Consider the following 26,948-nt stretch of genomic DNA (forward strand, 5'->3'; position numbering starts at 1 on the left):
GAATGTATAGGGGAAATTCGTAACTTTTGTTATTGATTCTTGTTCGGACCGGTCTCTAGAGGTTTGTAGTTCTTTTCATTTCATTTGTAGTTGGAAAACAAGCCAATAATTTTTTTTAGAAAACTGCATTTCACAACGATCGGCCGTTGTAGTCTTTTACATGGAGGAGACCAAATAAAAAAAAAGTTCTAAATTTCTTCGTTTTCTTGATTGATTCTGGTGCAGAATCGTTTGTAGTTGTTTGTAGTTCTTTTCATTTCTTTCGTAGCCGCCAAATAACCCGGAAAATTTCGTTTTGAAATTTCGATGAGAGCTTTTTCTTAAAAGTTCAATAAAAGGTTGAAAATTTGACCAAATTGTTACTTTTACGATTGATTCGTGTGCAGAATGGCTTGGAAAGGTTTGTAGTTCTTTTCGTTTCGTTTGTAGTTGCCAAATAAGACCAAAAATTTTCATTTCACCAAAAACTCAATGACACTTCAATATTAAGGAATGTATAGGGGAAATTCGTAACTTTTGTTATTGATTCTTGTTCGGACCGGTCTCTAGAGGTTTGTAGTTCTTTTCATTTCATTTGTAGTTGGAAAACAAGCCAATAATTTTTTTTAGAAAACTGCATTTCACAACGATCGGCCGTTGTAGTCTTTTACATGGAGGAGACCAAATAAAAAACAAGTTCTAAATTTCTTTTAGTGAATATTTTAAATATATGATTTTGACTCTTGTAGACCATATACACCTGTAAGGAGAATTAGATTAAGTATACATTTTATCTTTATCCCTTCGAGTCCCAGCGACATCATATGATGTCAGTAAAATATAAGTAAATACGTATAAATGCTTGGGGCTCGAAGGGTTAGTTATGACATTTAGAGTCATTTGCACCTCTATAGTAATTTTAGACTTTTTTTTTTGTATTTGTACTTTTATATTTAGTGTAGTTCTTGGTTGTAATTCGACATTTGGAAACCTTCTACATCTCCAATTAATTGTATTAAGTTAACTTTAGTTAGAACTTAGAGTTTGTATATCAATTGTAATTTCAATTCACTTTTAAATATTTTCTAAATATGTACATGTGACGTGTAAAAGCGCCCCTGTGGCATATTTGCTGAATAAATTATTTTGAATTTTGAATTTTTTGAATTTTCAAAAAGATAATGAGGAGTGTGAACGATGGACTTGCCAACTGAAAACAGTTAACGTGTGTTCACGAGGTTTTGAAGAAGGCCATACGTTCTCTAGTAGACCCGAAGCAGGCAGAACTCGCTGTACTTCAGAGAGGAATGACCGATTTATCGTTATTACTTCTCTACGAAATCGTCGTCTGAACGCTGTTCAGCTCCAGCAAAAGCTTTGAGAGACCCGCAATGCTTGTATCAGCCTATGGACTATTAGAAGAAGACTGAAAGAAAATAAATGGAAATCCCACAGATATGCAAAATCACCACAAATCACCAAATTGCACGACGTGTCTTCGCTAAGAAACATGAAGGTTGGACCCTCGAGCAATGAAGGGCTGGAGGCCCGTCCGATCCGAAGAGTGCAGGATATAGTATTTTATGCAACTGGTGGTTAAAAGAGGTCAAAAAAGGTGAGTGGCGTGGGTAACAATTTGAGGCGAAGCCGAAAATTGTTAATAAAGACGCCACGAGCATTTTTTGACTCAGTTAAACACCGTTGCATACAATACTTTTTCTACGACCAAGCACTTATTTTGAAAGAAAATTATAAATCAACAAATACCTACTTTCAGTCATCTTTAGTTATCTAGTGGACCGCCTACCATTTTGAATATGCAGTTTGAGTGCAAACATGAAAATAAAACTGTCTATGGTATGGTTCTTTGAAGCTTGGCCACTAAGACGAATCGAGCCGAGTTGAATCGAGTTCTCATACATTTGAATGCGATTCGACGCGTCGCCAATGAACGCAGCAGAAAACGAAAAAGTCTCGACTCTGCGAATTGGTTCGTTAAGTTGGTAGCAATGTATTTACTGAACTGTAACAGCTATATCGTGCTACTGCTACTAAATGTTTTCTGGGTATAGACTAGATAGACTTGTCCTGACATCTTTTATGTAGGGTTTTAAAGTTCTATGCAGGACCTTGTAACTCACGAATAACAGTACGGGAGTAGAAAAACTTTATTCCGTAATGACGGACGGGCACAAGTCTAACGAAGGACTGGACAGCGGTTTTTTCAATGCTGCATCGAGGAACATGTTGGCCTGGGTGGCGGATCTATAATGGTCTGGGCTGGCATTTCTTTGGAAGCGAAGACGGACATCGTGTTCATCACAGGGCCAGGGACCAGGCCGAATGCGCGCGGTATGACTGCCGGCCGGCGGCCGATACATAGAGGATATTCTGATGGTCAATCATGTGGTCCCATTTGAGGGTTATATCGGCGATGACTTCTTGTTTATGCAAGATAACGCTCGGCCGCATTCAGCACGGATCACTAAAGAGTAGGTACCTAAGAGAGGTCGGCATCGACGTCATGGACAGGCCAGCCTGAAGTCCATAGTTCGAGTGACGTCTAAAGTAACGTAAAAATTTGAGAAGTTCAAAAAAATTATAAACTTTGAAAGTACAATTTTAGTATCATGTTGTAGTAGCAAATTGAGTCTACTTTAAAACGTCCAAAGCAATGTTTTTCAAAAATTAGTCCTTAAAGATTATAATCGCCAAATTTGAAAAATATGTAAACTATTTTTTCTCGGTTTTTTCCATTTTTGACAAAGTTGCGTTCGGCTCGAGGTCACAAACTTGGATTATTCATTAGGCCAACAACATAAACAAGTCTGCAAAAAATCAGATGTTTTCTTTTCTTGCAGTACAGTTTTGTATTGTAATATTTAAAGTGTTTATAGTCCGAGTGCTTAACCAGATGTACAGTCCCTGCTGGCAGAAAGCATGAAACTTGGCATGTATATAGCCTATATGTTTATAAGAATATATGGAAGTAGAAACACGCCGAGATGTCAATGTTTCCTCTCTTTCCCCTACTTTTGTATCCCTGATTTCAGTATTTTAAAATTTCCATGAAAACCGTGAAACCAACCATCACGATGTCTAGGAGAAGTATATTCTTCATAATTAAAATTCTCTACAATATTGTCTTTGGTAGTATAAAGCTAGAACTTATAATTTCCAAGCTATACTCATTTTCCCCGAACAATATTTCTCTTTGGTGACCTAAACAATAAGATAGACTAGCGACTTTGTTCTTTTACCTGTGGCGATGTTGCTTCACAAAATTGTTCCTTGGGTCAAACTGATCCGATTTAGCTCAATAGTCATGAAATCGCACGTCACTAACCCCCACAAAGACAATGGGAAAGGGCCGGTTTCCTCGGTTTATCAACAAATAAAAAATAGAACAGATAAAAATTAGAATTTATTTTTTATTTGGTTCTCTCCGTGTATAAGATTACTACGGGCGCTCGTTGTGAAATGCAGTTTTCAAAAAAAAATCAAGGGCTCATTTCCAAACTACAAATGAAACGAAAAGAACAACAAAACTCTAGAGACCGTTCCGAACAAGAATCAATAATTAAAGTTACGAATTTCCCCTATATATTCTTTAGTATCGAAGTGTCATGAAGTTTTTCAGCAGAAAAGTAAAATGAAAATTTTTGGTGTTATTTGGCAACTACAAACGAAATGAAAAGAACTACAAATCATTTCAAGCCATTCTGCATACGATTCAGTCGTAAAAGTAACAACTTGGTCAAATTTTCGACCTTTTATTGAACTTTCAAGAAAAAGCTCTCATCGAAAACTCAAAACGAAATTTTCCGGGTTATTTGGCCGCTACGAAATAAATGAAAAGAACTACAAACAACTACAAAGGATTCTGCACCAGAATCAATCACGAAAATGAAGAAAATTAGAACTTTATTTTTAATTTGGTTCTCTCCGTGTAAAAGACTACAACGGGCGTTCGTTGTGAAATACAGTTTTCAAAAAAAATCAAGGGCTTATTTCACAACTACAAATGAAACGAAAAGAACTACAAACCTCTAGAGACCGTTCCGAACAAGAATCAATAATTAAAGTTACGAATTTCCCCTATATATTTCTTAAAATCGAAGTATCATGAATTTTTTCAACAGAAAAGTAAAATGAAAATTTTTGGTGTTATTTGGCAACTACAAACGAAATGAAAAGAACTACAAATCATTTCAAGCCATTCTGCACACGAATCAATCGTAAAAGTAGCGACTTGGTCAAATTTTCGACCTTTTATTGAACTTTCAAGAAAAAGCTCTCATCGAAAATTCAAAACGAAATTTTCCGGGTTATTTGGCCGCTACGAAAGAAATGAAAAGAACTACAAACAACTACAAACGATTCTGCACCAGAATCAATCAAGAAAACGAAGAAAAGTTGAACTTTTTTCTTATTTGGTTCTATCGCTGTAAAAGACTACGACGGGCGATCGTTGTGAAATGCAGTTTAAAAAAAATCAAGGGCTTATTTTCCAACTACAAATGAAATGAAAAGAACAACAAACCTCTAGAGACCGGTACGAACAAGAATCAATAACAAAGGTACGAATTTCCCCTATACATTCCTTAATATTGAAGTGTCATTGAGTTTTTGGTGAAATGAAAATTTTTGGTCTTATTTGGCAACTACAAACGAAACGAAAAGAACAACAAACTCCTCCAAGCCATTCTGCACACGAATCAATCGTAAAAGTAACAATTTGGTCAAATTATCAACCTTTTATTGAACTTTTAAGAATAAGCTCTCATCGAAACTTCAAAACGAAATTTTCCGGGTTATTTGGCGGCTACGAAAGAAATGAAAAGAACTACAAACAACTACAAACGATTCTGCACCAGAATCAATCAAGAAAACGAAGAAATTTAGAACTTTTTTTTTTATTTGGTCTCCTCCATGTAAAAGACTACAACGGCCGATCGTTGTGAAATGCAGTTTTCTAAAAAAAATTAAGGGCTTGTTTTCCAACTACAAATGAAATGAAAAGAACTACAAACCTCTAGAGACCGCTCCGAACAAGAATCAATAACAAAAGTTACGAATTTCCCCTATACATTCCTTAATATTGAAGTGTCATTGAGTTTTTGGTGAAATGAAAATTTTTGGTCTTATTTGGCAACTACAAACGAAACGAAAATAACTACAAACCCCTCCAAGCCATTCTGCACACGAATCAATCGTAAAAGTAACAATTTGGTCAAATTTTCAACCTTTTATTGAACTTTTAAGAAAAAGCTCTCATCGAAACTTCAAAACGAAATTTTCCGGGTTATTTGGCGGCTACGAAAGAAATGAAAAGAACTACAAACAACTACAAACGATTCTGCACCAGAATCAATCAAGAAAACGAAGAAATTTAGAACTTTTTTTTTATTTGGTCTCCTCCATGTAAAAGACTACAACGGCCGATCGTTGTGAAATGCAGTTTTCTAAAAAAAATTAAGGGCTTGTTTACCAACTACAAATGAAATGAAAACAACTACAAACCTCTAGAGACCGGTCCGAAAAAGAATCAATAACAAAAGTTACGATTTTCCCCTATACATTCCTTAATATTGAAGTGTCATTGAGTTTTTGGTGAAATGAAAATTTTTGTTCTTATTTGGCAACTACAAACGAAACGAAAAGAACTACAAACCTTTCCAAGCCATTCTGCACACGAATCAATCGTAAAAGTAACAACTTGATCAAATTTTCAACCTTTTATTGAACTTTCAAAAAAAAAGCTCTCATCGAAACTTCAAAACGAAATTTTCCGGGTTATTTGGCGGCTACGAAAGAAATGAAAAGAACTACAAACAACTACAAACGATTCTGCACCAGAATCAATCAAGAAAACGAAGAAATTTAGAACTTTTTTTTTATTTGGTCTCCTCCATGTAAAAGACTACTTGGCATGTTTTCCAACTACAAATGAAATGAAAAGAACTACAAACCTCTAGAGACCGGTCCGAACAAGAATCAATAACAAAAGTTACGAATTTCCCCTATACATTCCTTAATATTGGAGTGTCATTGAGTTTTTGGTGAAATGAAATTTTTTGATCTTATTTGGCAACTACAAACGAAACGAAAAGAACTACAAACCTTTCTAAGCCATTCTGCACACGAATCAATCGTAAAAGTAACAACTTGATCAAATTTTCAACCTTTTATTGAACTTTCAAAAAAAAGCTCTCATCGAAACTTCAAAACGAAATTTTCCGGGTTATTTGGCGGCTACGAAAGAAATGAAAAGAACTACAAACAACTACAAACGATTCTGCACCAGAATCAATCAAGAAAACGAAGAAATTTAGAACTTTTTTTTATTTGGTCTCCTCCATGTAAAAGACTACAACGGCCGATCATTGTGAAATGCAGTTTTCTAAAAAAAATTAAGGGCTTGTTTACCAACTACAAATGAAATGAAAACAACTACAAACCTCTAGAGACCGGTCCGAAAAAGAATCAATAACGAAAGTTACGATTTTCCCCTACACATTCCTTAATATTGAAGTGTCATTGAGTTTTTGGTGAAATGAAAATTTTTGGTCTTATTTGGCAACTACAAACGAAACGAAAAGAACTACAAACCCCTCCAAGCCATTATGCACACGAATCAATCGTAAAAGTAACAATTTGGTCAAATTTTCAACCTTTTATTGAACTTTTAAGAAAAAGCTCTCATCGAAACTTCAAAACGAAATTTTCCGGGTTATTTGGCGGCTACGAAAGAAATGTAAAGAACTACAAACAACTACAAACGATTCTGCACCAGAATCAATCAAGAAAACGAAGAAATTTAGAACTTTTTTTTTATTTGGTCTCCTCCATGTAAAAGACTACAACGGCCGATCGTTGTGAAATGCAGATTTCTAAAAAAAATTAAGGGCTTGTTTTCCAACTACAAATGAAATGAAAAGAACTACAAACCTCTGGAGACCGGTCCGAACAAGAATCAATAACAAAAGTTACGAATTTCCCCTATACATTCCTTAATATTGAAGTGTCATTGAGTTTTTGGTGAAATGAAAATTTTTGGTCTTATTTGGCAACTACAAACGAAACGAAAAGAACTACAAACCTTTCCAAGCCATTCTGCACACGAATCAATCGTAAAAGTAACAACTTGATCAAATTTTCAACCTTTTATTGAACTTTCAAAAAAAGCTTTCATCGAAACTTCAAAACGAAATTTTCCGGGTTATTTGGCGGCTACGAAAGAAATGAAAAGAACTACAAACAACTACAAACGATTCTGCACCAGAATCAATCAAGAAAACGAAGAAATTTAGAACTTTTTTTTTTATTTGGTCTCCTCCATGTAAAAGACTACAACGGCCGATCGTTGTGAAATGCAGATTTCTAAAAAAAATTAAGGGCTTGTTTTCCAACTACAAATGAAATGAAAAGAACTACAAACCTCTAGAGACCGGTCCGAACAAGAATCAATAACAAAAGTTACGAATTTCCCCTATACATTCCTTAATATTGAAGTGTCATTGAGTTTTTGGTGAAATGAAAATTTTTTGGTATTATTTGGCAACTACAAACGAAACGAAAAGAACTACAAACCTTTCCAAGCCATTCTGCACACGAATCAATCGTAAAAGTAACAACTTGATCAAATTTTCAACCTTTTATTGAACTTTCAAAAAAAAGCTTTCATCGAAACTTCAAAACGAAATTTTCCGGGTTATTTGGCGGCTACGAAAGAAATGAAAAGAACTACAAACAACTACAAACGATTCTGCACCAGAATCAATCAAGAAAACGAAGAAATTTAGAACTTGTTTTTTATTTGGTCTCCTCCATGTAAAAGACTACAACGGCCGATCGTTGTGAAATGCAGTTTTCTAAAAAAAATTATTGGCTTGTTTTCCAACTACAAATGAAATGAAAAGAACTACAAACCTCTAGAGACCGGTCCGAACAAGAATCAATAACAAAAGTTACGAATTTCCCCTATACATTCCTTAATATTGAAGTGTCATTGAGTTTTTGGTGAAATGAAAATTTTTGGTCTTATTTGGCAACTACAAACGAAACGAAAAGAACTACAAACCTTTCCAAGCCATTCTGCACACGAATCAATCGTAAAAGTAACAATTTGGTCAAATTTTCAACCTTTTATTGAACTTTTAAGAAAAAGCTCTCATCGAAATTTCAAAACGAAATTTTCCGGGTTATTTGGCGGCTACGAAAGAAATGAAAAGAACTACAAACAACTACAAACGATTCTGCACCAGAATCAATCAAGAAAACGAAGAAATTTAGAACTTTTTTTTTATTTGGTCTCCTCCATGTAAAAGACTACAACGGCCGATCGTTGTGAAATGCAGTTTTCTAAAAAAAATTATTGGCTTGTTTTCCAACTACAAATGAAATGAAAAGAACTACAAACCTCTAGAGACCGGTCCGAACAAGAATCAATAACAAAAGTTACGAATTTCCCCTATACATTCCTTAATATTGAAGTGTCATTGAGTTTTTGGTGAAACGAAAATTTTTGATCGTATTTTGCAATTACAAACGAAACGAAAAGAACTACAAACCTTTCCGAGCCATTCTGCACACGAATCAATCGTAAAAGTAACAACTTGATCAAATTTTCAACCTTTTGTTGAACTTTCAAAAAAAAGCTCTCATCGAAATTTCGAAACGAAATTTTCCGGGTTATTTGGCGGCTACGAAAGAAACGAAAAGAACTACAAACAACTACAAACGATTCTGCACCACAATCAATCAAGTAAACGAAGAAATTTAGAACTTTTTTTTTATTTGGTCTCCTCCATGTAAAAGACTACAACGGCCGATCGTTGTGAAATGCAGTTTTCTAAAAATATTAAGGGCTTGTTTTCCAACTACATTTGAAAGGAAAAGAACTACAAACCTCTAGAGACCGGTCCGAACAAGAATCAATAACAAAAGTTACGAATTTCCCCTATACATTCCTTAATATTGAAGTGTCATTGAGTTTTTGGTGAAATGAAAATTTTTGGTCTTATTTAGCAACTACAAACGAAACGAAAAGAACTACAAACCCCTGCAAGCCATTCTGCAAACGAATCAATCATAAAAGTAACAATTTAGTCAAATTTTCAACCTTTTATTGAACTTTAAAAAAAAAGCTCTCATAGAAACTTCAAAACGAAATTTTCATGGTTATTTGGTGGCTACGAAAGAAATTAAAAGAACTACAAACAACTACAAACGATTCTGCACCAGAATCAATCAAGAAAACGAAGAAATTTAGAACTTTTTTTTTATTTGGTCTCCTCCATGTAAAAGACTACAACGGCCGATCGTTGTGAAATGCAGTTTTCTAAGAAAAATTAAGGGCTTGTTTTCCAACTACAAATGAAATGTAAAGAACTACAAACCTCTAGAAACCGGTCCGAACAAGAATCAATAACAAAAGTTACGAATTTCCCCTATACATTCCTTAATATTGAAGTGTCATTGAGTTTTCGGTGAAATCAAAATTTTTGGTCTTATTTGGCAACTACAAACGAAAAGAAAAGAACGACAAACCTTTCCGAGCCATTCTGCACACGAATCAATCGTAAAAGTAACAACTTGATCAAATTTTCAACCTTTTATTGAACTTTCAAAAAAAAGCTCTCATCGAAACTTCAAAACGAAATTTTCCGGGTTATTTGGTGGCTACGAAAGAAATGAAAAGAACTACAAACAACTACAAACGATTCTGCACCAGAATCAATCAAGAAAACGAAGAAATTTAAAACTTTTTTTTTATTTGGTCTCCTCCATGTAAAAGAATACAACGGCCGATCGTTGTGAAATGCAGTTTTCTAAAAAATATTAAGGGCTTGTTTTCCAACTACAAATGAAATGAAAAGAATTAAAAACCTCTAGAGACCGGTCCGAACAAGAATCAATAACAAAAGTTACGAATTTCCCCTATACATTCCTTAATATTGAAGTGTCATGGAGTTTTTGGTGAAATGAAAATTTTTGGTCTTATTTGGCAACTACAAACGAAACGAAAAGAACTACAAACCCCTCCAAGCCATTCTGCACACGAATCAATCATAAAAGTAACAATTTGGTCAAATTTTCAACATTTTATTGAACTTTTAAGAAAAAGCTCTCATCGAAACTTCAAAACGAAATTTTCCGGGTTATTTGGCGGCTACGAAAGAAATGAAAAGAACTACAAACAACTACAAACGATTCTGCACCAGAATTAATCAAGAAAACGAAGAAATTTAGAACTTTTTTTTTATCGTATTTTGCAACTACAAACGAAACGAAAAGAACTACAAACCTTTCCAAGAAATTCTGCACACGAATCAATCGTAAAAGTAACAACTTGATCAAATTTTCAACCTTTTATTGAACTTTCAAAAAAAAAGCTCTCATCGAAACTTCAAAACGAAATTTTCCGGGTTATTTGGCGGCTACGAAAGAAATGAAAAGAACTACAAACAACTACAAACGATTCTGCACCAGAATCAATCAAGAAAACGAAGAAATTTAGAACTTTTTTTTTTATTTGGTCTCCTCCATGTAAAAGACTACTTGGCTTGTTTTCCAACTACAAATGAAATGAAAAGAACTACAAACCTCTAGAGACCGGTCCGAACAAGAATCAATAACAAAAGTTACGAATTTCCCCTATACATTCCTTAATATTGGAGTGTCATTGAGTTTTTGGTGAAATGAAATTTTTTGATCTTATTTGGCAACTACAAACGAAACGAAAAGAACTACAAACCTTTCTAAGCCATTCTGCACACGAATCAATCGTAAAAGTAACAACTTGATCAAATTTTCAACCTTTTATTGAACTTTCAAAAAAAAAAGCTCTCATCGAAACTTCAAAACGAAATTTTCCGGGTTATTTGGCGGCTACGAAAGAAATGAAAAGAACTACAAACAACTACAAACGATTCTGCACCAGAATCAATCAAGAAAACGAAGAAATTTAGAACTTTTTTTTATTTGGTCTCCTCCATGTAAAAGACTACAACGGCCGATCATTGTGAAATGCAGTTTTCTAAAAAAAATTAAGGGCTTGTTTACCAACTACAAATGAAATTAAAACAACTACAAACCTCTAGAGACCGGTCCGAAAAAGAATCAATAACGAAAGTTACGATTTTCCCCTACACATTCCTTAATATTGAAGTGTCATTGAGTTTTTGGTGAAATGAAAATTTTTGGTCTTATTTGGCAACTACAAACGAAACGAAAAGAACTACAAACCTTTCCAAGCCATTCTGCACACGAATCAATCGTAAAAGTAACAACTTGATCAAATTTTCAACCTTTTATTGAACTTTTAAAAAAAGGCTTTCATCGAAATTTCAAAACGAAATTTTCCGGGTTATTTGGCGGCTACGAAAGAAATGAAAAGAACAACAAACAACTACAAACGATTCTGCACCAGAATCAATCAAGAAAACGAAGAAATTTAGAACTTTTTTTTTATTTGGTCTCCTCCATGTAAAAGACTACAACGGCCGATCGTTGTGAAATGCAGTTTTCAAAAAAAAATTAAGGGCTTGTTTTCCAACTACAAATGAAATGAAAAGAACTACAAACCTCTAGAGACCGGTCCGAACAAGAATCAATAGAAAAAGTTACGAATTTCCCCTATACATTCCTTAATATTGAAGTGTCATTGAGTTTTTGGTGAAATGAAAATTTTTGGTCTTATTTGGCAACTACAAACGAAACGAAAAGAACTACAAACCTTTCCAAGCCATTCTGCACACGAATCAATCGTAAAAGTAACAACTTGATCAAATTTTCAACCTTTTATTGAACTTTCAAAAAAAAGCTTTCATCGAAACTTCAAAACGAAATTTTCCGGGTTATTTGGCGGCTACGAAAGAAATGAAAAGAACTACAAACAACTACAAACGATTCTGCACCAGAATCAATCAAGAAAACGAAGAAATTTAGAACTTTTTTTTTATTTGGTCTCCTCCATGTAAAAGACTACAACGGCCGATCGTTGTGAAATGCAGATTTCTAAAAAAAATTAAGGGCTTGTTTTCCAACTACAAATGAAATGAAAAGAACTACAAACCTCTAGAGACCGGTCCGAACAAGAATCAATAACAAAAGTTACGAATTTCCCCTATACATTCCTTAATATTGAAGTGTCATTGAGTTTTTGGTGAAATGAAAATTTTTGGTATTATTTGCAACTACAAACGAAACGAAAAGAACTACAAACCTTTCCAAGCCATTCTGCACACGAATCAATCGTAAAAGTAACAACTTGATCAAATTTTCAACCTTTTATTGAACTTTCAAAAAAAGCTTTCATCGAAACTTCAAAACGAAATTTTCCGGGTTATTTGGCGGCTACGAAAGAAATGAAAAGAACTACAAACAACTACAAACGATTCTGTACCAGAATCAATCAAGAAAACGAAGAAATTTAGAACTTTTTTTTTATTTGGTCTCCTCCATGTAAAAGACTACAACGGCCGATCGTTGTGAAATGCAGATTTCAAAAAAAAATTAAGGGCTTGTTTTCCAACTACAAATGAAATGAAAAGAACTACAAACCTCTAGAGACCGGTCCGAACAAGAATCAATAACAAAAGTTACGAATTTCCCCTATACATTCCTTAATATTGAAGTGTCATTGAGTTTTTGGGGAAATGAAAATTTTTGGTATTATTTGGCAACTACAAACGAAACGAAAAGAACTACAAACCTTTCCAAGCCATTCTGCACACGAATCAATCGTAAAAGTAACAACTTGATCAAATTTTCAACCTTTTATTGAACTTTCAAAAAAAGCTTTCATCGAAACTTCAAAACGAAATTTTCCGGGTTATTTGGCGGCTACGAAAGAAATGAAAAGAACTACAAACAACTACAAACGATTCTGCACCAGAATCAATCAAGAAAACGAAGAAATTTAGAACTTTTTTTTTATTTGGTCTCCTCCATGTAAAAGACTACAACGGCCGATCGTTGTGAAATGCAGATTTCTAAAAAAAATTAAGGGCTTGTTTTCCAACTACAAATGAAATGAAAAGAACTACAAACCTCTAGAGACCGGTCCGAACAAGAATCAATAACAAAAGTTACGAATTTCCCCTATACATTCCTTAATATTGAAGTGTCATTGAGTTTTTGGTGAAATGAAAATTTTTGGTCTTATTTGGCAACTACAAACGAAACGAAAAGAACTACAAACCTTTCCAAGCTATTCTGCACACGAATCAATCGTAAAAGTAACAAATTGACCAAATTTTCAACCTTTTATTGAACTTTCAAAAAAAAGCTTTCATCGAAACTTCAAAACGAAATTTTCCGGGTTATTTGGCGGCTACGAAAGAAATGAAAAGAACTACAAACAACTACAAACGATTCTGCACCAGAATCAATCAAGAAAACGAAGAAATTTAGAACTTTTTTTTTATTTGGTCTCCTCCATGTAAAAGACTACAACGGCCGATCGTTGTGAAATGCAGATTTCTAAAAAAAATTAAGGGCTTGTTTTCCAACTACAAATGAAATGAAAAGAACTACAAACCTCTGGAGACCGGTCCGAACAAGAATCAATAACAAAAGTTACGAATTTCCCCTATACATTCCTTAATATTGAAGTGTCATTGAGTTTTTGGTGAAATGAAAATTTTTGGTCTTATTTGGCAACTACAAACGAAACGAAAAGAACTACAAACCTTTCCAAGCCATTCTGCACACGAATCAATCGTAAAAGTAACAACTTGATCAAATTTTCAACCTTTTATTGAACTTTCAAAAAAAAGCTTTCATCGAAACTTCAAAACGAAATTTTCCGGGTTATTTGGCGGCTACGAAAGAAATGAAAAGAACTACAAACAACTACAAACGATTCTGCACCAGAATCAATCAAGAAAACGAAGAAATTTAGAACTTTTTTTATTTGGTCTCCTCCATGTAAAAGACTACAACGGCCGATCGTTGTGAAATGCAGATTTCTAAAAAAAATTAAGGGCTTGTTTTCCAACTACAAATGAAATGAAAAGAACTACAAACCTCTAGAGACCGGTCCGAACAAGAATCAATAACAAAAGTTACGAATTTCCCCTATACATTCCTTAATATTGAAGTGTCATTGAGTTTTTGGTGAAATGAAAATTTTTTGGTATTATTTGGCAACTACAAACGAAACGAAAAGAACTACAAACCTTTCCAAGCCATTCTGCACACGAATCAATCGTAAAAGTAACAACTTGATCAAATTTTCAACCTTTTATTGAACTTTCAAAAAAAGCTTTCATCGAAACTTCAAAACGAAATTTTCCGGGTTATTTGGCGGCTACGAAAGAAATGAAAAGAACTACAAACAACTACAAACGATTCTGCACCAGAATCAATCAAGAAAACGAAGAAATTTAGAACTTTTTTTTTATTTGGTCTCCTCCATGTAAAAGACTACAACGGCCGATCGTTGTGAAATGCAGATTTCTAAAAAAAATTAAGGGCTTGTTTTCCAACTACAAATGAAATGAAAAGAACTACAAACCTCTAGAGACCGGTCCGAACAAGAATCAATAACAAAAGTTACGAATTTCCCCTATACATTCCTTAATATTGAAGTGTCATTGAGTTTTTGGTGAAATGAAAATTTTTGGTCTTATTTGGCAACTACAAACGAAACGAAAAGAACTACAAACCTTTCCAAGCCATTCTGCACACGAATCAATCGTAAAAGTAACAATTTGGTCAAATTTTCAACCTTTTATTGAACTTTTAATAAAAAGCTCTCATCGAAACTTCAAAACGAAATTTTCCGGGTTATTTGGCGGCTACGAAAGAAATGAAAAGAACTACAAACAACTACAAACGATTCTGCACCAGAATCAATCAAGAAAACGAAGTAATTTAGAACTTTTTTTTTTTTTTTTTATTTGGTCTCCTCCATGTAAAAGACTACAACGGCCGATCGTTGTGAAATGCAGTTTTCAAAAAAATATTAAGGGCTTATTTTCCAACTACAAATGAAATGAAAAGAACTACAAACCTCTAGAGACCGGTCCGAACAAGAATCAATAACAAAAGTTACGAATTTCCCCTATACATTCCTTAATATTGAAGTGTCATTGAGTTTTTGGTGAAATGAAAATTTTTGGCCTTATTTGGCAACTACAAACGAAACGAAAAGAACTACAAACCCCTCCAAGCCATTCTGCACACGAATCAATCGTAAAAGTAACAAATTGGTCAAATTTTACATCTGTTTTTATCGGTCACAATTCACTCCATATAAAAGACATCAACGGGATCTGAAGGTTATTATTCGTATTTCATTTTGGATTTTTCCGAGTTTAATGGCCACTACAAATGAAAAAACGAGAACTACAATCAACTACAAACGATAATTAACAACAATCAACAATAAAAATATAAGATTTCAAAAGTGGGGTGCTGCGATTTTTCTTACCCCCCTAACTTTTTTTGGGTTCAACTACAAATGAAATCTTTTGAACTACAATCAACTACAAACGAACCTCTATCAGAAAAAAAAATATAAAAAAATTCGTCAAGGTCGGGCGCCAAGTTCACATAGGTACCGATGGCACTTGATTGAAAATGTAGGCGCGAATGTTCAATTCTCATAGAAGATTTGGATTTCGCGCTTTTTTAGTGCCAAAATTTGGTTGACTTTTGATCTATACATTCGCTTTCATTGTACAATGTACTCGTACTATACAAAAATTTAAACCCCAAAAATTTTAATTTCCAGCCGACTGATGGAACGCGGTTCCTCCGTACCCTGGACGCAAGTTCTGCAGGAAAGCATCGGGGAGTCCCGGCTCAGCGGGGAGGCTCTTCGGGACTACTTCAGACCTCTGGAGGAGTGGCTGCGGAGCGAGAACCTTAGGACTGGGGAATATCTGGGCTGGAGTTATGATGGAGACTATTGCAAGTTTAGGTAAGTGTACCTCTTGATTTTATGGAGTATCTTTACAATCATCAGAACTACTATTATCGTGACGTTGGATAAAGTTCAAATTTTCGAAATCTCAATTTCATTACCATTTTAGATTTGTATCATCTTTAGATTTAGACTTATATTGACCGGGATATTAGACCGTGATTACCTTTTTGACCAATGTTATCCGTGATCATGATTCATGTAACTGCGTCGAAATATCGGGAGCTCGACAAAAATCAAAAATATAAGGTAATCACGGTCTATAACCCGGTCAATACAAGTCTAATGAAAATACCCGTGAATCATTCACAACTCTCATCTTTATATAAAAATTCTACAACGCATATTGTTTTTCTTTCCACGCATATTATTTCAAAGGACATTTTGAGGTTTTGATTAATTCACATCCGTTACACGAATTTGTCAGTGTCTGTATTACATGTTTTTATTACAACCGAATATAAAACTGAATACATATTAATAAAATAGCTTTAATCTACTACTCACTACTACTATATTCATGTCTGTATCTACTGCTACATTCATATTGGTAATTTTATGATTGCGTCACTTACTTTCTACGCAACTCGACTGCCAATATTGATGCTAGCGAGATATAAATAACGAATATATTTATAAACTTTTTTTCTTTCAGCATTGAAACTGCAGGACTGCAAGTATACGGAGGCTTCTACAACGCTGCTAGCCGACACGACCTCACGCACTTCGCTGGATTGCTCCTCATATCTTTCTTCACCACTGTTTTCATTCGGTGGTGATTTCGACGTTTCAACAAACATGATAGACTTTACTTCGATTTCTTTATTATCCATGTCTTCATTTGTTTATTACAACAAAATATAACACAATTTACTCTTGTTTGAATAATTTGTTACTTTATTTTTCATTCGACCGACGGTGAGTCTATAATTATAATCTCATCTTTGAGTATATTCATTATTACTTTGTTTTTCATTGTTTTTATTCATATTTTCGTGATTTATTATTTATTATGTTAGTCATACATAATGCAATACCAATGTGACATTACAGTAAATGCACTCTTTATTGACATTTTTCTTGTCAAAATGTTTGTTGTCATTTGTGTGTCAAAAAAAATATTACTGGATGTAATTAATGGTATACTCTACCCTGCGGCTTCCAGATAAAAAAGATCAAATAATTTTTGATATTATTAATTAGTATTTTTTACGCTCTTTCATTTTTTTTTTCTCTAATATATTATTAATGGGCATAGTAATGACATAATTATACAGTATACCTAGTTATATCAGATTAGGTATATCTGTGCAAGATTATAATTTAAAGTATTAATATAATTCAGGGTTAATAATGTACATAATAGTATGTAGTTCAGTTATTTTGTAAATAATTTTATAATATTACGAGATTTATTACATCATAGTTTATTATGTGATAATGTTGAATAGAATAATACTAAAATAAAGATGTTTTATTTCAACCATCTTCCACTCTTCCTTAAAATCGCAATTTATCACTTTCATAGAAATTCCTTATTAAGTTACATTACCAAATTTTCTCATTCCGGAATTGGCATACCATGTTAGTTACGTTTTCTAATAGCGGGGCGAACTATAATAACATGTTTACAGATATACCGACAAAGTGCACGTTTTCCCACGACTCTTTAACAAGCTTTCATGTTTAACCTAAGACAGCTGCACTGCTTCAGCAAATTAGTGTACATATAGGCTTACACTAATTTTGTCACGCGATATTTTCATCCACCTCTTTCTGTCTTTTTCTATTGCCCAAGTGATAGGACCGAGTTGAAGTTCAGAAGATGACATTATCATCAGCCAAATGACCCACATGGCATATTTGATAAGAACGGTTTCACCATATTCCTCATATCCATCTTCTTTATTATTCTGGAAAAAATAAATAGTCGTATCCTTTCAGACGTTTACTGATTGATACAGAAGAAAATAACAGGTTTCTTTTTCCTTTTATTAACACGTTTAATGTAGGAAAAGGGTCTCACAACAACTTTTAGTATTCCAGCATATACAATATGTTCTGAATATAAAAAATTTAAAACACAATATTTGACAACATTTTTTTTGTTGATCAGTCACTTTGGCAAATCTCTATTCAGGTAGTTATTAAATATTTTATTATAAAAAAAAATATCTTCACAACACCATTGTCATGTACCATTATCAGGGTCTCCATTATTAATGTTATACCTCGCACAACGTCATATTGCTCAATGATTAACACATTTTGTTTTGACTATAAATATTTATTTATAAGCATGCATCAATTCAATTACAAACATTATAAATGAAAGTATCAAACCTATGCTTAAAATACTAAACGGTACAGCAAAATCTTTTAATTTTAAACTACTTATCTCGAATACCCCATAAATATTCGCATCTGCGACAGTATCTATCATATGAATTTTTTTAGCAACATCAACAAAACCGGCATCAACCAGGTGCAATATTTTAAGCTGAAAATCTTTTAAAAGTGGAAAACCGCGTTTAAGAAATACTGCATAAATCGCGTTGTACAATTTTTCCTTCATCAGATGTACTTGTTGCTTCTTTGTCGGGTTCTTAGTTATCCACCAAAGATATCGGTAGTAGTGTGTAACTGTGTATTTATTCTGCGTTTTTGCTACCATATCCATGGACAAGTCAGCAGTTTCACAACCCAGTGTTTCTAGATACTCTCCATTTATAATAGGAACTTTACCAGGATTCAACATAAAAGGAGCAATGTCCAACGCGAAACATGGCGTGAAGTTATAATCGTATAAAGACATGTATTCATTCAATTGTGGGTTGCTGGTGCGGTAGGTAGTAAAACTTGTTAGCTTAGTTTGGTAAAAACAATTTACTAGAAACACAAACCATATCCATTGGACGATAATTAAGTTTTTAATTTTTTGTCCTTTGAGTCTTAATCTAATATTTTGTGTACAATTCCCAAATAAATTAAGAAGTTCAGAAGATATATTATTATAAAGTACTACTGAGTTTTCATATTTATGACTTAAAAGAATAAATGAAGAGACTAAGAACATGAATAGTATTAATAGCCAAACAAGGGGTTTAAATACTTTGTAAATGATTTTCCATCGTTCCACAAGACCAGCACTGGGAGTGACGGTGACAAAACTATCTTCAAATGCAAAGTGGGTCCAAATATAGTCAAAGAACTGCGCTCTGTTACTATTCAAGGCAAAGGCCCCAATCACCACATCCACTTCATTTTCATACAATTTTTGTAATAATCCAGTAACAGTGTTATTTACAGATACGTGACCAAATTCAGATTCGGGAAAAAATATATAATTTAAAGAAATATTTTCCGTATCGGCTAAAATATCTAAAAAGAATATTTCTATTCCAGTAGCGGTTTTATAATTTGGATCTATATCCGATATTACTATCGGTGGATAATTATGAGTTGCTACTTGTAAAACACAGTTCTTAAGGATACGAATGTCATGTTCACGCATCGAGTCCATAATATCTGATGTCTTAACTTTATTGCAATCACTTATTTTAATTGACTTATTATAATTTCTTCCACAGCCGCCTTCTGCATATGGAAAATAGGAATATACTGATGAATAATCATTTGTCTCTTTGAGAATAATAACGGTGTGTATAATATGGTACTTCCATAATGTGTAAAATATTTGTGTAACATTATCTTTTGTAGTATCTGCAATTATGATGATGAATAAGGCTTCTGGTTTGCGGTATCTATCCATGTGCATAACGTGAATCAGATTTTGTAAATATGATAGGTTTTGACCCAATATTATAAAAATGTTGGGTGATGTAGGGACAGGTACGGCAGCATCCTTTACGTATAGTTTGACGTTGTTGGTTCCGTGAATCCGCGCTATCAACTCAGTGGTGACAATGTCATTGTTAATGACAACTATATCTGAGTCGAATAAAGATTTTGCCGCTATAATGTCCACAACACATTGTTCCACTAATTTGAATTCTTGTATTTCCGGAGCATCTATATATCCAATGGCGACATTAGTATAAACTGTATAAATAAAATAATACATGACTATTTTGAAAGGCATGACTGAATGGTGTGACTCCGTTAATGGTACTAAGCCACAACCCTGTGTGACTGTAATTATGATAATAACTGTCAGATAACGTAATACGTGACATAAAGTGATGCGGTAAAAAATAACTTAAATAATGTCCATGTGACAACGCTACAAACCAAACTATCGACCACCTGATTAAATACTGTCCCAGATACACGTATGCCAGATGCGTCCACGAGACTATCTGTGGAAAATATCAAAATATTCAACCCTACAATATAAAACAGTTAACCGACAAAGAAAAAACACTAGCCTCATTTATTAGTTACACCAAATATATAATAGATACCCTAAAAACCTTTAACAAAACATAACCAAATCCCTTATTACCTACCTGACCTGACCACCTTATCAGATCTAACCTATATAAAGCACCACTACAAAACACAATAAAACCAGCCGTTACCAATGAAAGAGCAACCGGCCGCCCGTATCTCTAGCGAGGACCGATTGACTCTCAACAATGACTAAAATAGAAAAAAAAAACAAAAAATGGACATTCCATGGCCTCTCACGCGTTCGAAGTACTAGAGGGATCACTAATATTTAAGCTGTTGGTCACTTCACAATAAAAACGTTTGTTATTAAACTAATAAATTATTTTGTATGATCGAAGAGTATGACAGACTTAATGACAAACATTGAAGGTCGATCTAATTAGTTACACGTGCATAGAAAAGTACAGTCAGCAATAAATACTTGTACCAAACATTTTTCCAAAAACTATATTTATTCACAAAACGAAATAGAATAAAATATAATCACTTTATTGACAAACTGTGTACAAAAAATAACAGGTATGTATACTGTATAAATAAAGTCCCACCAGTTACCCGACATGGGCGTGCAATGTACAACTTATATCTGCTTATTATCTATATAGACTATAATTGCCTCCAAGTCAAATCACCTTCTTTTCAAGAACTGTCAAAACGAATTTGAACGACTTGCTATTATGGAATTAATATAAAATCGAATTGAGTGACGTCACGGTCAATTCAGTTCCTTTGTATATTTCTACCAGACTATACAGAGTGGGGCCTGTAACAAAGGCGAAGAATTGAACTGTAGGCTATTCTCCTTATACTGATCAACATTTGTTCAGTGACTTTTAAAAATTATGAAGTCTTTAAATTTTTAATTTTTCATACAAAATAAATATTAGCATCAATGTACGCCATTATTGTTGTCATTGACGTTGTCTGTCACACTTTAGACTTAACAGAATTCGCAATACATTACCTCTTAGAAAAAACTTTCAAGGGTGATAAAAATGAAAATACAAGTTATTTTTAAAAGTCGCCGAACAAATGTTGTTCAGTATAAGGAGAATAGCCTAGAGTTCAATTCTTCGCCTTTGTTACAGGCCCCACTATGTATAAATTGGATTTAAAAATAACTTCTGTCCATGTTTTTCTTACCTATGTGATGCTTTATTTCGTGCATGGTATAAAACATTTTTCACCACACCAACTGGGTAAAGGCTTTCTTTGCTATTCGAAAACAGATAGCAAAATTGCATTTTATCCACAAGGGGGCAAAGTAATTTCATACAAATGTTAACTCGATGTCGTAATCTGGCTGCTAGATTTTACCTATAAATGATGATTTTTAATCATAAATATTGAAGAAATTGATGAATTTGATGTATTTTGATGTTTTATAGTCAGTATTTTGTTCGTGTTGGTGTGGTGAAAAATTTTGTGTTTCACTCGGTGGCAAAGTTTGTTTAACCGCACGTGCCAATATTGATACCTGAGCAAGCGAAAGATTCCAATATTGTTCAAAAAGTGGAATCTTGAGCGTTGCGAGGGTATCAAGGCACGAAGGTTATGGTAATAAGGTACTATTTTGCCCCCTTGTGAAACAAATAACTATTATTTTAAGAACAGTCAAGTTCCCTATTAACTTTTATTACATTTCCTTAAATAGGTACCTTAAAACTCTTATAATTATCTCATAACATAAGACTGATCCCGTGATTCGTTCACTGATCGATGAGTGAACAAATTGGATTAGTTTTATGACCCGCCCAATAACAATATGCGGGCAATTTATTCACGACCCTTCCGAGAGTCACTTTAAATAAGCTTTAAGTATCATGATATGCTACATACAGGGTGTAACAAAAATGGTGGTGATCCGCTTAAGGGCGTATTCAGTATCGTATTCTCATCAGGAAAAAGTAGGATAAAAATTTTTTTTCGCAAAAATTTTTTTATCTTTGTATGGAGATTCGACCGATTCGCGCGTCCCGGCTCATACAAAACTGAAAATTTTTTTAGCGAAAAAAAAATTTTCTTCTACTTTTTCCTGATAAGAATACGATACTGAGTACGCCCTTAAACGGATCACCACCATTTTTGTTACACTCTGTACGTTATACAATGATTGTAACAAAAGTTTGAACACGTGTAAGTAAGAGAATATTGTTTAATGTTCCGACAAATACAGGACAACAAATATTTCCAGGTCTCGGTTTCAAATGAAGCGCTGGTGGCCTAGCGGTAAGAGCGTGCGACTTACAATCCGGAGGTTGCGGGTTCGAACCCCGGCTCGTACCAATGAGATTTTCGAAACTTATGTGCGAAATGGTCTTGAAATGAATCTTCAAAAAACAAAAGTAATGACAAATCATGTAGAAAGAGACATATTCATAGAAAACACTAAGTTGGACTACGTAAAGGAATACATTTATTTAGGGAAGCAAATATCCTTTAGACCAGATAATAACACGGAAGAAGTAGAGAGGCGGGTAAGTAAGTTCGTGCCTTGATACCCTCGCAACACTCAAGATTCCACTTCTTGAATATTGGAATCTTTCGTTTGCTCAGGTATCAATATTGGCACGTGCGGTTAAACAACTACTTTGCCCTCTTGTAAAACAAATAAATATTTCCGTTCATCATTTGCGTGCCCTTCTCATTTGGGCACGCCGCAGTATAAATAAATAAATAAATATAATTAAATAAATAAATAATAAATAAATATTATAGGACATTCTTACACAGATTGACTGAGGCCCACGGTAAGCTCAAGAAGGCTTGTGTTGTGGGTACTCAGACAACGATATATATAATATATAAATACTTATATACATAGAAAACATCCATGACTCAGGAACAAATATCTGTGCTCATCACACAAATAAATGCCCTTACCGGGATTCGAACCCGGGACCGCGGCGAAGCAGGCAGGGTCACTACCGACTGAGCCAAACCGGTCGTCAATAAAATATGTATTAGTGATAACGTCATTCATTTTAACGTTAACATCACAGTATGACATCTTTCAAACGTAATTACTTCCCACAAACTCAATCAATAACGTCAATTTTGCTGTCTTCCATCAAATGAACATTAACAAAATAAATACTATTTCTCATTAAAGCTTAAACGCAGCGTCAAATTTCAATGGCGTAAACATAAACACAACTAATTGCTCTTTTAATATACGCTAGCAAAGTAAACACACGGATAAACAAGATAGATACTGCCAAAATAAAACGTGCATAGTTATTGACCTTCACTTTTATTGGTGTGTGGAGAGACGGCCAATTCTGATTTTAAAACTGTTATGGTATTTGACGACCGGTCTGGCGCAGTCAGTAGTGACCCTGCCTGCTGCGCCGCGGTCCCGGGTTCGAATCCCGGTATGGGCATTTATTTGTGTGATGAGCACAGATATTTGTTCCTGAGTCATGGATGTTTTCTATGCATATAAGTATTTATATATTATATATATCGTTGTCTGAGTACCCACAACACAAGCCTTCTTGAGCTTACCGTGGGCCTCAGTCAATCTGAGTAAGAATGTCCTATAATATTTATTTTATTTGTTTTTTAATATTTAGTTCTGATATTGAAAATTGTTGAAAGCCAGATATTGCACCAGGACGCGAAATAAAAAATAAAAGTTTATGTTAATATTATTAATATTATTTATTTCAAGCCAATTATTGCTCAGTACCAATTATTACTGCACGAGGCCATGGTCCTGGCGAGGAACATACGCCTATGGTGGGACCTAGTCTTCAACAGAATGACAATCATGATGTCACGATCGATCCTCAGCATTCAGGGAACGACTAAAGAAGAAGATTGCTCAGTATGATTTACATGTGTTTAAAAATAAATATTAAAATAAAAATAAAAATTATAATTATAAAAGAAATGAAATGGAAAGCCGGCCTAGTTCCATAGCGTATCATAGCTATATCTCTCTCCGTCAAAGCAGGGGCAGCTCACTCCGCCATTCTTTCGCTGGGCTACAAATACATCCCGGCGGCCGCGCATTTGAAAATTGCGGAACGCTCCACCCCCCACATTAGGGACATGGGGGGTTACAAGGAGACAAAAAGTAGCCTAATGTCACTCTCCATCCCTTAAACTATCTCCACTTTAAAATCACGTCAATTCGTGCCGTTTTGCCGTGTAACTGTAAACGGACAAACAAACAGACACACACACTTTTCTACATATTATGAATGTAAGGGATTTTGTTGGGCTCCTTTGCTTCGGGAGGGACTCGGAGTGGATTTAGTTAGTAAGTAATTTAGGTTATTCCTAGTTTTATTTGTAATTTTTAATTTATTTAGTTGGTAGAATTATGTGTAATTGTTAGTAATTAAGGATTTATTGTATTAATTTTTAATGAATTGAATAAATTATCTCTTTATTATGTAAGGGATAGAAGTCTGTATTGGACAGAAGGGCACAATCTAACACCCCAGCTACCACACTCGCAACGAGATGACAATTTGATAAGACAGTAAACATCTACTGATTGTTTATTTATCGTCCAATTTCGTCGCACATCGATAGCGAACGACATCGAGCAAATACGATAGGGGCGGAAGCTGCCCCGCCAGTGTGTCGCCGGTCTTAAGTACTCCCCCCCCACACCAAAAGCGAGTACAGATGTAGTGCGAAAAAAGTTGCCTTCGTGTACGAACGTGTCATGCTATTTCAGTCAGTCTCACTACGTACTGACATTGACTGAACTATAGCACGACAAATACGAACGTTTTCGAAGGAAACCCTTTTCGCACTAAAAGTTGTGTATAGGGGTAAGAAAGTCACCTGTTGTATGTGTGAGTGACACAAACAAAACAAACGGCTATTCGAACACGTTACTCACACATACAACAGGTGACTTTCTTAAGTTTTTCACCTATACATCTGTAAGCTATGAGCTATCGGCGACAGAAAGGAACAAAAGATAGTGGCTCCCGTGTAAATAAAAGAGAGAGCGAGCGATTTATAGTTCATTGCTATAATCGCGTTTTAAACCGTACCAGAAATATAATTATGACATGTTGCGGAATTTCATTAGAACTATTTTCTTCATACTATACTGAAATGTCACCCCATACATCGGAAGAACAGCGCCCTCCTGACAATAGTCATATATTTCTAGTCACTAAGACAACAACAACATACTCAATATGGCTTTCAATAATAACTAATATAATACCGAACATTCTTATGGCGACAAAATAAAGCTACAATAAAACATATCAAACTATAAACCCTTATATTACAACCACATGCAAAGTGGTCTGGCTTTAATTCATTGTTATCATCCCCAGTGTGAAGCAAGCTTTACTCGGCTTGCATGACACCCCTTGTAAGTTCTATCACCCTGGTACTAGACGGGATACGTGTCTGTCACGTCACGTGTACTGTGTCGCCTACAAGGGGACAGTACTTCTAGAGACATGCGCAAAATGTGGCACCGAAGACTGATAATGTATCTTTGGTCCACTCTGAAGTACTTCACTATTTATAGTAGGGGATCCGTACTAAGCTCGATTTTCACCGACGTGTTAACCAGATAAAAATAATATTTTATAAAATAGAATAAGTTTCTGAACATGTCTTACTATGGCAACCTCAATAAAAATGGTCAAGAATATTTTTTTTTAATTTTTGAAAAATTTATCTTTTTAACTAATTTCGCCGACGTGTTTACCAAATGAAACAAACTCCAGTAGAAAGTGTACTCTATACACATTATGCAGCACCTCAGTTGCCTACCTTTTTTTGGTCCCTAAGACCTGGCAGCCGCTGTCAAACAGGTAAGTTGATGGTAGTAGTTGCACCCTTTTGTTATCCAATCCGGGCTAATCTTAAAATGAGGCCAACTTAATTACAAATAAAGTAGTATAAGGTTGCCTGAGAAAAATTGGTCATAAATCCTAGTTGCCAGGCTTTTAAGTTGAAAAATTCGGAGCGAGCAAAAGTCAAGACAGAGAGAGGTCGCTACTCAACGTGATAGATACGAACAACTAACATGGAAACCAAGCTAAAATAAGCTTGGTGATATGTATCTTCCGAATTTTTCAACTTAAAAGCCTGGCAACTAGGATTTATGACCAATTTTTCTCAGGCAACCTTATACTACTTTATTTGTTATTAAGTTGGCCTCATTTTAAGACTAGCCCGGATTGGTTAACAAAAGGGTGCAACGACTACCATCAACTTACCTGTTTGACAGCGGCTGCCAGGTCTTAGGGACCAAAAAAAGGTAGGCAACCTGAGGTGCTGCATAATGTGTATAGAGTACACTTTCTACTGGAGTTTGTTTTATTTAGTAAACACGTCGGCGAAATTAGTTAAAATTATTAATTTTTCAAAGATTTTTAAAAAATATTCTTGACCACTTTTATTGAGGCATCTTCTGGGCGAGCTCACTCCATCGTAGGCCACGTCTTTGCCTTTGGCTAGTCTGTGGTCAAGAGTAAGCCCATTTATAATAAAAAAAAAAAAAAAGGTTGCCATAGTAAGACATGTTCAGAAACTTATTTTATTTAATAAAATATTATTTTCATCTGGTTAACACGTCGGTGAAGATCGAGCTTAAGTACGGATCTTAGACTATTAGTTCACTAGTTCA

The 26,948-nt window shown here is 34.4% G+C and overlaps 1 protein-coding gene across 1 annotated transcript in view; it reads left to right on the forward strand.

Annotated features, from left to right (window-relative positions):
* LOC125242036 (angiotensin-converting enzyme-like) overlaps window positions 1-17,352 on the forward strand; it is a 294,233-nt gene extending 276,881 nt beyond the window's left edge. The window contains exons 11-12 of the mRNA XM_048150745.1: window positions 15,725-15,913; window positions 16,572-17,352. Of these exons, the coding sequence (XP_048006702.1) occupies window positions 15,725-15,913; window positions 16,572-16,695 (313 nt within the window). The 3' untranslated portion in view covers window positions 16,696-17,352. The remainder of the gene's footprint in view (window positions 1-15,724; window positions 15,914-16,571) is intronic.
* Window positions 17,353-26,948: the final 9,596 nt, after the last annotated feature.

This window comes from Leguminivora glycinivorella, unplaced genomic scaffold, assembly GCF_023078275.1.
Source record: "Leguminivora glycinivorella isolate SPB_JAAS2020 unplaced genomic scaffold, LegGlyc_1.1 Scaffold3, whole genome shotgun sequence".
In the NCBI taxonomy this organism is placed as follows: domain Eukaryota; kingdom Metazoa; phylum Arthropoda; class Insecta; order Lepidoptera; family Tortricidae; genus Leguminivora; species Leguminivora glycinivorella.